The 12,874-nt window shown below is 41.4% G+C and overlaps 1 protein-coding gene across 1 annotated transcript; it reads left to right on the forward strand.

Annotated features, from left to right (window-relative positions):
* The first annotated feature begins 947 nt into the window (after positions 1-947).
* LOC141333930 (uncharacterized) lies at positions 948-3,188 on the forward strand. The gene has a single exon (XM_073839086.1). The coding sequence runs from the start codon at positions 966-968 to the stop codon at positions 2,151-2,153; it is 1,188 nt and encodes a 395-aa protein (XP_073695187.1). The 5' UTR covers positions 948-965; the 3' UTR covers positions 2,154-3,188.
* Positions 3,189-12,874: the final 9,686 nt, after the last annotated feature.

Below are 12,874 nucleotides of genomic sequence, written 5' to 3' on the forward strand. Positions count from 1 at the left end.
CTATCTGGGTTATAAGGCGAAAAATTGGTTGAAACTGTCTTCATGTCTGTGGTCTCCTATAGTTTTAAAATTAGTTAAGATTTAAAAATCATCCAATGTGTGGCCAGCCTTGTCTGAAACACTCACTCAACTAGTTCATAGAGCTCTCACTTCATGAGTTAGTGACCAGAATCAGGTTTATTAAATGAGGAAGACATTCAAAATGAGAAGAGCACTGGGTCCCTAGGACCAGGATTGATAGCACACATTTCCAGATAGCACACGTACGTCTGCAAGATGTCTGTTAAAGATCTCTTGATCTGGAAAGCATCTGCTGTGTACAAAAATCGGTCAGATGTCTGTAAGATGTCAGTTTTACATTCATTCTAAATCATAAACATCTTAAAGACATCTAATAGACGTCTATTTTACATCTGATAGGAAACGTCCAGTAGATGTATTGCAGATGAGCAAACTACGTCTTGCAGATGTAAATGCAGATGTCAAATAGACGTCTCCGAGATGCAAGTGTGCTATCAGGGCTGTTAAAGATCTCTTGATCTGGAAAGCATCTGCTGTGTACAAATGTCTGGCAGACGTCTGTAAGATGTCAGTTTTACATTAATTCTAGTTCATAAACATCTTAAAGACATCTAATAGACGTCTATTTGACATCTGCAATACGTCTATTGGATGTTTTCTATTAGATGTCTTTAAGATGTTTATGAATTAGAATGAATGCAAAACTGACATCTTATTGATGTCTGTCAAATGTTTGTATGCAGCAGATGCTTTCCAGATCAACTGATCTTTAACAGATATCTTGCAGACGTACATGTGCTATCTGGGACTAATCTATAATACAACAGTTTTGTGCGTAATTTTGGTTTTGTTGATCTAATACTTTTATCTTGGTTTTGATGTCTGATATTTTAAGCTATTAAAGTGCCATTAAGATGTGTTTGTCTTTTTTCACTTTAGACCTGATGGCACTGAAAGAAGAAAGGCAAGAACTGATGAAGATAGAAGAGGAAGATCAATATGAGAGATTTGACTTTGCAACTGTGGAAAAATCCATACTGACTGAAACGACTTCATCTCGAAAAGAAGTTCAGAAGACCGAATCTAACAGTCACTTCTCCTGCAATCAATGTGGAAGGAGTTTTAATCATAAATGTAACCTTAAAGCCCACATGAGAATTCATACTGGAGAAAAGCCTTTCACATGCCAACAGTGTGGAAAGAGTTTTAGACAGAAGCAAGGCCTTGACTCCCACATGAAGCATCACACTGGAGAGAAGCCTTTCATATGCCAGCATTGTGGAAAGAGCTTCTCAAGTAAAGAAAACCTTAAATATCACATGAACCATCACACTGGAGAGAAGCCTTTCATATGCCAACAGTGTGGAAAGAGCTTCTCACGTAAATTAAACCTTAAATATCACATGAAAAGTCACACTGGAGAGAAACATTTCACTTGCCAGCAGTGTGGAAAGAGTTTCGATCGAAAACAAAACCTCAAAAGCCACATAAAAATTCACACTGGAGAGAAGCCTTTCACATGCCAACAGTGTGGAAAGAGTTTCATTCACGCAGGAAACCTTAATTCCCACATGAAAATTCACACAGGAGAGAAACCTTTCACATGCCAACAGTGTGGAAAGAGTTTTAGATATAAACAAAGATTTAATTCCCACATGATCTGTCACACTGGAGAGAACCCTTTCACATGTGATCAGTGTGGAAAGAGTTTCAGAGCGAAAGTGTCCCTTAATTCCCACACGAAGAGGGAACACCCAGGAGAGAATGGTTTTAAATGCCATTGGTGTGAAAAGGGTTTCAGCTGTAAAGTAAACCTCCAAACCCATTTGAGAGTTCACACTGGAGAGAAGCCTTTTACCTGCAAACAGTGTGGGAAGGGCTTCACATATAAAGCACAATTTGATGTCCACATGAGGACTCACACAGGAGAGAAACCTTTCACCTGCAAACTGTGTGGGAAGAGCTTCTCACAAAAAGGAAGTGTAATGGCTCACATGAAAACTCACACAGGAGAGAAGCCATTCACATGCGATCAGTGTGGAAAGAGTTTCAGAAAGAAAGTGTCCCTTAATTCACACATTAACCGAGAACATCCAGGAGAGAACAGTTTTGTATGTTATCAGTATGGATAGTTTCAGTTGTAAAGTAAGTGTAACGGAGGCCAGCCAGTAAGTGCTGTGCAGGTAAACCTCACTCCCCGATCTCAAGAGATGCACTAGCGACTAACGCTAGAGGTCGCAGCCTTTAGCCTCCTTGTTAGTGGGTCTGCCTCTCATGCCGGAGACCCGGGTTCGAGACCCGCTCGGAGCGGATGCGGTAGGACGCGAGTGTGAGGGGTTACATAAGCCTCAACTCAAGTGCCTTCAAACTCCAGAGAAGCCATTGGCATGTTATCAGTGTAGAATTTAGACAAAGCAACCCTGTATTGAACCCTTGAAAACTCACACTGGAGAGAGTCCTTACACCTGCAAAATGTGTGGGTAGAGCTTCTTACTTACTAAATGCAACTCTTGAGGCTCACATGAAAACTCATGCAGGAAAGAAGCCTTTTGTATGTGGCATCACCAACCCTTACTTTACTGCATGAGGCTTCACTCAAGAGAGTTTATTTGTCATCAGTGTGGACAGAGATTCCCAGACAAGAAGCGCTTTACCTTATGTTGTGCCATAACTGTGGAAACAGTTTCAGATTTAAAGGAAACCTTAAGGTTCATTTGAGAATCCACAATGGAGAGAAAACGTTCACCTTCGCTCACTATGGGAAGAGTTTCAATCAGAACGTTCGCCTTTAGATTCACACGAGACTTCACACTGGAGAGAAACCTTTCAGTGTGTAAAGAGACCTGAAATGTCATTTGCAAATTCATTCTGGAAAGAAACTGCAGTGCTTTGCCAGTGGAAAAAGGCTTGGAAAAAGGAGTGAAACATAATCTGCACGTTTGCTCTGGAGGAAGGAGGCTTTTTCTTTTGCCATTACACTTACAGATACACCTGAAACGTCATGCAGATGTGAGGCCATATTTGTGTTCTTTGGGTGGAAAACATTTAAATAGCTCTAGCACCAGTAAATACATATCTATGTGAAATGAATTCTACGTTCTCAACGCAGGCCCAGATCTGATTGTCCATCTTAATGACTGATTGCATTCTCCACCTCTTTATAATTTTGACTTGTTTGGATTTTTGTGTGTGTGTGTGTGTGTGTGTGTGTGTGTTATAGTATATATTGTGCCAAGACACACTTTTGTGAATTTCACAAATGTCAAAATTAAATGTCATTATTTTCTACCTTCATAATTGAGTTTAATAACTGATCAATTTTACAATTAACATCAAGTGTGCTGTAATAGCATCATTGTCCAGCTCAATTCAGTTCAATCTTTTGTTCTTTTCTAACAGTGTCAATGCACCCTATTTGATAGAGTCAGAATATTATCTTTTCTTTATTTAACCCCAACTGTGCAGGCTGAAGGAGACTTTCATTACTCTTTAAATTTCACAAATTGAAATTGAAAATTGAAAATACGCCTAATGGAAATGCGTCAATTACACAAAAACTCATATATATTGCAAAAAACAAACAAAAAAACAACAACAACAACAACAACGCTGTGGTGTGTTTTTTAGGCAGTTTGATAGTTTCAGAATATTATGTTTTTTAAACCCCAACTCAGCTGGCCGAAGGAGACAGTAGCTGCGTTTTCATTACACTTTAAATTGCACATATTGAAATTGTGAATTTAAAATATGACCAATGGAAATGCATCAATTGTGCAAAAATTCTCATATATCGCAAAAAAAATATTTTATGCTCATGTGAGGTGTTTTTTTAGGCATTTCAAAAAAGGAATATTTTGCAAAATTGCAATGGAAGTGTTTTTTTGTTTCACATTTACAGGTCACATGGCATATGTAAAAAGTAATGTGTTCATTCTTTAATGTACTGTAATCTCCAAGAAACACTTCATACATGGCCGCTCTCAAGTATAAGTGTTTTTCCCTGTCAATAATGCTTAGACCATTTAGGCCCCGATCACACGAACGTGTTTTTTAGGTCTGAAAACACAAGGCGCACCGCACTGCCTTTCTTTGGTGACTTTTACAAAAAGAGCAGTGTGCTGCGTTTTTTTTTTTTTTTTTTTTTTTTCTAGGCAACGACCAAAACAGCTGTCCTGTCAGTCAATCAAAGATTATCTTTGGTTTTTGCTGTTAAGTAAACCTTTATAATAGCAGAAACCTTAAAAAATACAGCTACGGGTTACCCATGACATGTCAAAAGTTTCTCCTACAGACTTTCTAAGCAACGGTAAACTTTAGTCACCACAACAGAAGGCCCACCTCTCTATTCATTCGATTGGACAATGGAAAAAAACGCGAAGGGTGCTTTTCCAATCAGAGTTGCTTTTTTTTCCAACTTCAGGTGCTCAGAGCGCTCCTGCAAAAACACAAGGCTAAAACGCAAAGTGCTCAGGGCGCATAAGCAGCGCGCAGAACACTCACTGCCAACAGAAAACAATAAAAAAAGGCGCCTCTCACTGCAAAAAACACGTTCTGTCTGATAGGTGCCTTACACTGCACATATCTGTGGCTCTGACACGGCCACCAGAGCTGGTCGCGGCTACTCAAGTCAATGCTTGTGTTTACACCAGCTGGCCACAAGTGTTTGAAGTGGCTCTCTGCGCTCTTTGTGTGAAGGATCAAGCATATGCCTTCTTCGATTAAATATAGCCAAACTCTGTCGAAATTCCACAAAAAGAGAAAAAATGACATTTTGGTTGCGTAACATTGGTTAATGGAAATGCTGTTATTTCGCAGTATTTTTCAGTCAACATTTATAAAATATTGCCAAAGTTTTGCACAAATCTGTAATAGAAACGTGCCTAATGGCAGGTAACACAGTCTTAGATTACAATAGTGGAGAAAAACCTCAAGATATAAACCAGGCTTAGTTGGGGGACCAGTGCTCATCTGACCAAGTACACTGGGCCTCATTTACAAATTGACAAATTTGTTTCTAAACAAACGCAAAACTTGGAATTTATTAAAATGATTTGAGCAGTGGCTAAGATCAAATGTCACATCAGGTGCCTGTACCATGATGGTGGCTGAACAAACTCGTGGTTACAAGATTAGTTTTGAGCTGACAAAACCAAATTAAAGAGTATTACCATAGTCAGAGCACATTAACGTGGATAAAGACGTTAAAATACATGTGACATTAGTGGTTTAATCGTAATTTCATGAGAGAATACATTTTTAGAGGAAATAAAACAAAATTAGCGACTATCATGTAATGCGTTGTGCCTTGTTTACAAGCAGCGGAAAGCATGCGCATTTGTCATACTCCAGGGCAGGGGTCTCAAACTCAATTTACCTGGGGGCCGCTGGAGGCAGAGTCTGGGTGAGGCTGGGCCGCATCAGGTTTTCCCACAAGAAAAGCTTTGTTAAAAAATTCCAATCTTCGGAAATCCCTTTATTTTTATTTTTTAACACAAAATAAGATGAAAAAATAAATAAATTAAAAATTAATAAGAAAATAAATCAATCAGTAATAAATAAAATAATAATATTGAAAATAATAATAACAATAATAATAATTATTATTGTATTTTGCTAGTCAGAGACTATATGTGGTTTCTTCAGTCTTGTATATCTGCCGTATTCAGATTCAAAAGTCTGTATTAACAGTTCTTTAACCTTTAACCTTCTTCTGAACATGAATGGTCCTGAACATGAATGGAACATTGAAGAACATGAGCTGTTGTTCTGAACATGGCTTCTCTTGCCTACTCCTTGCTGCTGGAGACCTGGCAGTGCTTCCTCTCGCATGGCCTAGCCACATTTGGCTTGAGGGAGGAAGCAGTTAAGACCCTCAGTAGGGCTTGAAGATGATCATCAGTAAGTCTAGAGCTGTACTTGGACTTATTGAAGTTCAAGATGGAGAAGAACTTTTCGCACAAGTATGTGCTCCCAAAAAGGCACATGGTCCGCTTGAACATTCTGGAAAGCTCAGGGAAGTCAATCAGGGGTCAATTCTTTCTCAAAAATTGCCCAAGCTTGTCTGCTTTTCCACTCACCTCCCTGAACTTCGCTTTGAGTTCAGAGTTTCACTGCAGGTCAATGAGCTCCATTTGAAGCACAGGAGGGGCATCTTGCACATCAAAGGAGAAGGGGTCCGCAAAAATTTGAAATGTGGCTCTGTGGGTCTTAAAGTCTGCAAATCTGTGATCAAATTCCTCCTGTAGCTTCAAAATGACATCAACATACTTCTCACCACTGAATGGTGTGCCTGCATCCACAAGTGCCTTGCATGCTGGAAAATGACAATTTTCAGGTTTGTCTGAGAGAGCTGGGCTTTCCATAACACAAGTTTTGTGGAGAAAGCTCTCACATTGTCATAGGCAGCACTGACAATTTGCCCCTGGCCTTGTAACTTCTTGTTCAGTACATTAAGCTCATGTGTGATATCAACAAGAAAAGTCCATGAGCCATTTGGGATCACTTAGCAAAGGAACAGCCATGCCATCCTTCTCCATGAAGGCTTTCACTTCTGCTCTCAACTCAAAAAATCTCTTCAATACATTTCCCCTGCTGACCATTTCCCCTGACCTTCTGTGCTTTAAGCCCCTGGATCTGATTTCGTTCATGCTTTTCACAACGACAGACATGACATTGTCAAACTTCAGACATTTGCTGCAAAGGGCCTGCAGATGGATAATGCAGTGCAGAGCAATGGCCTCCTCCACACCCTCATCTTCCAGTGCCACCAGTCCATTTTTCCTCCCTGTCATTGATGGCGCTCCATCGGTTGTTATTCCAACAAACCTCTTCCATGGCAAACTGGGATTCTCATGCATCGCACAGCTGGTGAAATATCTCCTGAGCGGTGGTCTGGCCATGCATTGGAACTACTGTGGGCAATTCCTCCATCACTTCAAAATTATCATCAACACCACGGATGTACATTGCAAGCTGGGCAGTGTCTGTGGTCTCATCGAGCGCCTGAGTACAAACTGAAACATTTGGCTTTCTCACACAGTTGGTCATAAATGTCATTTGACAAGTCAGAAATGCACTCTGCCACGGTGTTGGCAGAAAGGCTGATGTTGCTAAACTGACCTTTCTTTTCCAGACAGACTATACTTGCAGCCTGTAATATACACTTTTTGACAAATTCACCTTCTGTGAATGGCTTTCCTGCTTTAGCAATCATCTCACTAACCATGTAGCTAGCTTCGACTGCTGCATTATTCTCTTTGGTTCTTTCTTGAAGAAATCTTGTTGTCTCAGTAGACATGTTTTTTTGTCAAGATTGGCAACCCAGTTGGCCCTCTCATCTTCCTGGTATTCTGCATACCCCTCAGCATGTCTAGTTGTGTAATGACGTTTCAAATTGTATTCCTTGTGCACCGACCTTCGGAGGGGTAGACATCGTGGTCCGAGAGGCACTTTAGTGTTGGCCATTAAAGGGGCAGGAGCTTATATACACATAATTTTACATTTTATAACAACCCACGCTCTAAACCTACCCATCATAAAAAAACTTTTTAAACATTTTTGTCAGGTTATGGGATGTGGTTTTAAATCTGTGCAAAGGTGAGTACGCATGAAATACAAATTTTAGTGCGATGTATGAGGGATAACGTTTGTGCAGCAGTGCAAAGGTAAATGTATTTTTTTGTGCTTACGGTTTAGACTTAGATACCACAAAGACCTCAATATTTGATGATGAGCTTTTGGGTGCTGCCGAAAACACTGTTGGGGCTGCTGAGGTTCCTCAACCTGTTGGTTGAGCCTGTGGTGTTCACGTCTTGAAGGCTTGATTATTGCTGCACGTTGTGAAATTATATTTTCATCATTGTCTGGGCAAAGGTTTCATTACTACAAACATATGACCCCAAAATACAAAACCAACACGTTTAATTACGCATTAACAGTTTTTCTCCCATAGAAAACCATAAGGAAAATGCTTAATATGGCTTAGTGCTTTAAGACAATGTTTTAAAAGACTAAACTCAACACATCATTAGTAAATCACACTATACTGTACATAGTATGTATGATTTATTAATAATGTCTTAACTCATTAAGCTACGTTAAGCGTATTCCTTATGGGAGGAAAACGCTTTACTCTCAATTAAACGTAACAGATCTGCTTGTCTATACATTGTATGCTTTATTATTAGTGTGTTTATTAATTAATTAATGCATCAAGTCACGTTAATCGGTTTAAAGTGGAACACCGGTGTTGGAAGGATTCGTCTTTAATTTGTCTCCCAGAAAGCAGTTCAGGAATAGTTTTGCGTTCTTCAGAGCACCAGACAGGAGTACCATAAGAGTGGTGAACAGAAAAGAACAGCAACTTACTGATGCTGCACCTGATGTTTCACAGCTGCACTAAGCAGTCTTTCCAGATCAACCTTACTGAGGACTTGTATTGTGGCTCATTGCTGAGTCAGCTGTGGCTTCAGTTTTAACTAAACATTTTTGCTTGTTCATTAGGCTTCTCTGAACCAGAAGGCTTTGACATCTTGTGCTCTAGCAGGACCAGCATGGAGATGACCAAGCTGCCATTTCTGCGATGAATGCCACCAAGCTGCAAAAGGATGACTGTAGTGGAGGAGAAGGCCCGAGGCAGAAGGTGCGAATCGCAGAGCTAATGTTTCAGAGAAATATACCTCGGCACCTCTGTTGTGTTTGTGGCAAAAATTGATAGCAAACTAATGTCCTGTATGTGCTTTCTTTAGGTGGGAGAAGTCCATGCAAAGGTTGCATTGCAGGGTTATGTAAGCAGAGTGGTCACGGTCAGCAGCTCGGACTGTGAACTTAAAGAGGTGCACATCTTCGACGGAACAGGGAGATAAAGCTTATATTGTGGGACAGATTCGTCAAGGCTGTTTAAGCTGGCATCTCCTCCACCTTCAAGAACCTGTCCACTGGAAGGAGAGAGACAGGTACCTTTGCCTGACTACTGGTCTATCCAGCAGCATTGAGCAGATTGTGGACTTGGAGGTGGTGAAGGGAGCAACCAGCCAGGGAAAAGAAAATCAACGGCACTTTTCTGCAGCACAATAAAGGGCATAGAAGTTGCGATTCAAGGCTGGTGTTCCAGCTGGCACTACAAGCAGAGACAGTTTGTGGTGAAGTCCAAGACGCACAGGTGTTAGGGCTGCAGAGTGAAGCAACAGTCACTGTCTTTCTCCGCCACCTATGGTGGTAAAGCTACAGTCTGCACTGAGAATGGTGAGTTATAGTACAGCTATACAGCCTGCCGCTGTCCACGTACCTGCGCAACGCTGGCCTCAGCAGCATGTTCAACGATTCGAAAGCGATAGAGGATCTTTTTTTGCAGTCTCCGGCCGTTGACCTAAAAGTCAACATAGACGACTTCCTTCTGTCTATCCAGCCAGTGGATGCCAAGTGGGTTGTCGGCACAGAAGAGCATTGGGACGCAGACAAAGGCGAGGCATAGGAGTTGACAGCAGAGGAAGGCCAGGCACAGGAAGGTGAGGAAGGTGGCGCCAATTAGCTTGAAGACGTGTTTTGAGTTGAGTTTTCTTAAGAAGACATGATTTGTTAAAGGCTATTTTGTTAAAGAATTAGGTTGTTTGTTCTGATCTCACTTCTAGGTTTCTGCATCTAGATTTCATAACTGTTCAATAAATGTTTCCTTTTTCATTGAGTCCTTTTTGTATTGTGTACTTATTTTATTGGAATAAAGGATTTTACATTGAAATTTTAAGAAATAATTGTTTGAACTGTTTATATCTGGGGTTTCATTGATTTTGAATACTGAAACATGGCAGACACTCTCGTCCCAAAACCTAATGTCACATCGCCAGTTTGGGAACATTTTGGCTTTCAACCCAATGAAAAGGGAGAGCCAGAAAGTTTAGATGAACCAATATGCAAAATTTGTGGCAAAAAGGTCCCTGTGACACGCGGCAATACATCTAATTTGAGGTGTCATCTCACTAACTGTTAGTGTCAATGCTGCTGAGGCTGGTGTCTCCTCCTCCTTCAAAAACCTGTCCACCAGAGAGAGAGAGAGAGATGGGTACCTTTGCCTGACTACTGCCAGTGAGTCAGTGGTTGGAGACGAAGGGTAACGGTGGTGCCACCTGCAGCAAAGAAAAAGACTCTCAGAGACCTGCTGAAGTCACGGACAACCTCTGTGTCAGCGCCCATACCCAAGAGAGTGTGATCAGATAATGAGCTCACGCACTACCTGCAGGAAGAATGTATAGACTCCAATGCGAATCCACTGTCCTGGTGGCGCGGTAATCAGTCTATATATCCACTGCTGTCCAAATCTGCGCGCAAATACATGTGTTTTCAGTGCCGCCGGAAATATTGTTACCCCCATCCGATCCTCCCTGAAACCACATAAGGTTAATATGTTGGTTTTCCTAGCGCGAAACAAGGATATGATAACCCAGGTCTAAATCAAATTAGTTAAAGCTTAAGTAGGCTTAATATTTCATCTATTCTGTGTATTTTCACTTAGGCCAACACTTTGTTTTAGAATTCTTTCTTTTTTCAAATGGGAAAAAAGATTTTCTTATTGTTTGTTTTCATGTGATAGCCTATTTTATAATTATTTAATTTAGTTTTTTAAATTGGAAAAGGCATGTTCTTATTGCTCTTTGGCATTAAACGTGTCTGTCTGTCAATTGAAAAGCAACAATATATGCTACATAACTCAGCAATAGAGCTTTGTATGTAGTAAAATCAAGATTTATTTATTTTTTTAAACTCTCCCAGAAAGCACTTCAGCACTGCCGTTCTTCTGAGCGCCAGGCAGGAGTACCATAGAGTGGTCGTTTTCGCCATGGAAATGCAAGCCATCTTTGTTCAAGCTGAAAAGAACAGCAACCCTGTGCATCTGTGGAGCGCCAGGCACAGCATAAGTAAGCAGTCTATGCAGATCAACCTCACTGACAACTTGTATTGTGGCTCATTGCTGAGTCAGCCATGGCTTCGGTTTTAAACATTTTTGCTTGTTCATTAGGCTTCTCTGATCCAGAAGGCTTTGAAATCTTGTGCTCTAGTGGGACCAGCGTGGAGGTGACCAAGCTGCGGTTTCTGCGGTGAATGCCACCAAGCTGCAAAAGGATGACTGTAGTGGAGGAGAAGGCCTGAGGCCAGAGGCAGAAGGTGTGAATCGCAGAGCTAATGTTTTAGAGCAATATACCTTGTGTTTGTGGCCAAAACTGATGGCAAACTAATGTCCTGTTTCTGATTTCTTTAGGTGGGAGAAGTCTATGCAAAGGTTACACTGCAGGGTTATGTAAGCAGAGTGGTCACGGTCAGCGGCTTGGACTGTGAGCTTAAAGAGGTGCACATCTTTGACGGAACAGGGAAATAAAGCTAATATTGTGGGACAGCTTCGTCAATGCTGTTTAGGCTGGCGTCTCCTCCACCTTCAAAGACCTGTCCACCAGAGAGAGAGATAGGTACCTTTGTCTGACTACTGCCAGTGAGTCAGTGGTTGAAGACGAAGGGCAATGGTGATGCCACCTGCAGCAAAGAAAAAGACTCTCAGAGACCTGCTGTAGTCACAGACAACCTCTGCGTCAGCGCCCATACCCAAGAGAGTGTGAGTAGATAATGAGCTCACGCACTACCTGCAGGAAGAATGCATAGATTCCAATGCGTCTCCAATTTTCTTATTATTTGTTTTCATGTGATAGCCTACTTTAGAATGATTTAATTTCATTTTTTAAATTGGAAAAGGCATGTTCTTATTGCTCTTTGGCATTAAATGTGTCTCTGTCAGTTAAAAAGCAACAATATATGCTACATAACTCAGCAATAGAGTTTTGTATGCAGGAAAATCAAGATTTTGTTTTTTTTAAACGGCGGTAATACCGCAAATCGTGCTATTGAGCCACCCATAAAAACCGCAAGAGAAATTTTCTAGCGGCGACAACCCTATGTCTTTAATGTGTCTCCCAGAAAGCAGTTCAGGAATAGTTTTGCGTTCTTCACCACCGTTCTTCAGAGTGCCAGGCAGGAGTACCATAGAGTGGTCGTTTTTCGCCATGGAAATACAAGCCAGTTTTGTTCAAGCTAAAAAAACAGCAACCAGGTGAAGCTGCGGAATGCCAGGCACAGCATAAGTAAGCAGTCTATCCAGATCAACCTCACTGACAACTTGTATTGTGGCTCATTGCTGAGTCAGCCATGGCTTTGGTTTTAATTAAACATTTTTGCTTGTTCATTAGGCTTCTCTGATCCAGAAGACTTTGACATCTTGTGCTCTAGTGGGACCAGCGTGAAGGTGAGAAAGCTGCGGTGAATGCCACCAAGCTGCAAAAGGATGACTGTAGCGGAGAAGGCCTGAGGCCAGAGAGAGAAGGTACAAATCGCAGAGCTGATGTTTCAGAGCTGTATACCTTGGCACCTCTGTTGCATTTGTGGCCAATATTGATAGCAAACTAATGTCCTGTTTGTGCTTTCTTTAGGTGGGAGAATGCAAAGGTTGCATTGCAGGGTTATGTAAGCAGACTGGTCACGGTCAGCGGCTCGGACTGTGAGCTTAAAGAGGTGCACATCTTCGACGGAACAGGGAGATAAAGCTAATATTGTCGGACAGCTTCGTCAATGCTGTTTAGGCCAGCATCTCCTCCACCTTCAAGAACCTGTCCAACAGAGACAGAGAGACAGGTGCCTTTGCCTGACTACTGCTCCATCCAGCAGCATCGAGCAGATCGTGGATTTGGAGGTGGCGGATGAAGCAACCAGCCAGGAAGAAGAACGCTTTTCAGCACCACAGTAAAGGGCATAGAAGTTACAGTGTTGCAGCTGCCACTGCAAGCAAAGAAAGTTTGTGGTGAAGTCCAAGTCCAAT

The sequence above is a fragment of the Garra rufa genome, chromosome 4, assembly GCF_049309525.1.
Source record: "Garra rufa chromosome 4, GarRuf1.0, whole genome shotgun sequence".
Taxonomy (NCBI): Eukaryota; Metazoa; Chordata; class Actinopteri; order Cypriniformes; family Cyprinidae; genus Garra; species Garra rufa.

What these genes read in the sequence shown, in the direction of transcription:
- LOC141333930 (XM_073839086.1), top strand. Translation starts at nt 966, where the DNA reads ATGGCACTGAAAGAAGAAAGGCAAGAACTGATGAAGATAGAAGAGGAA.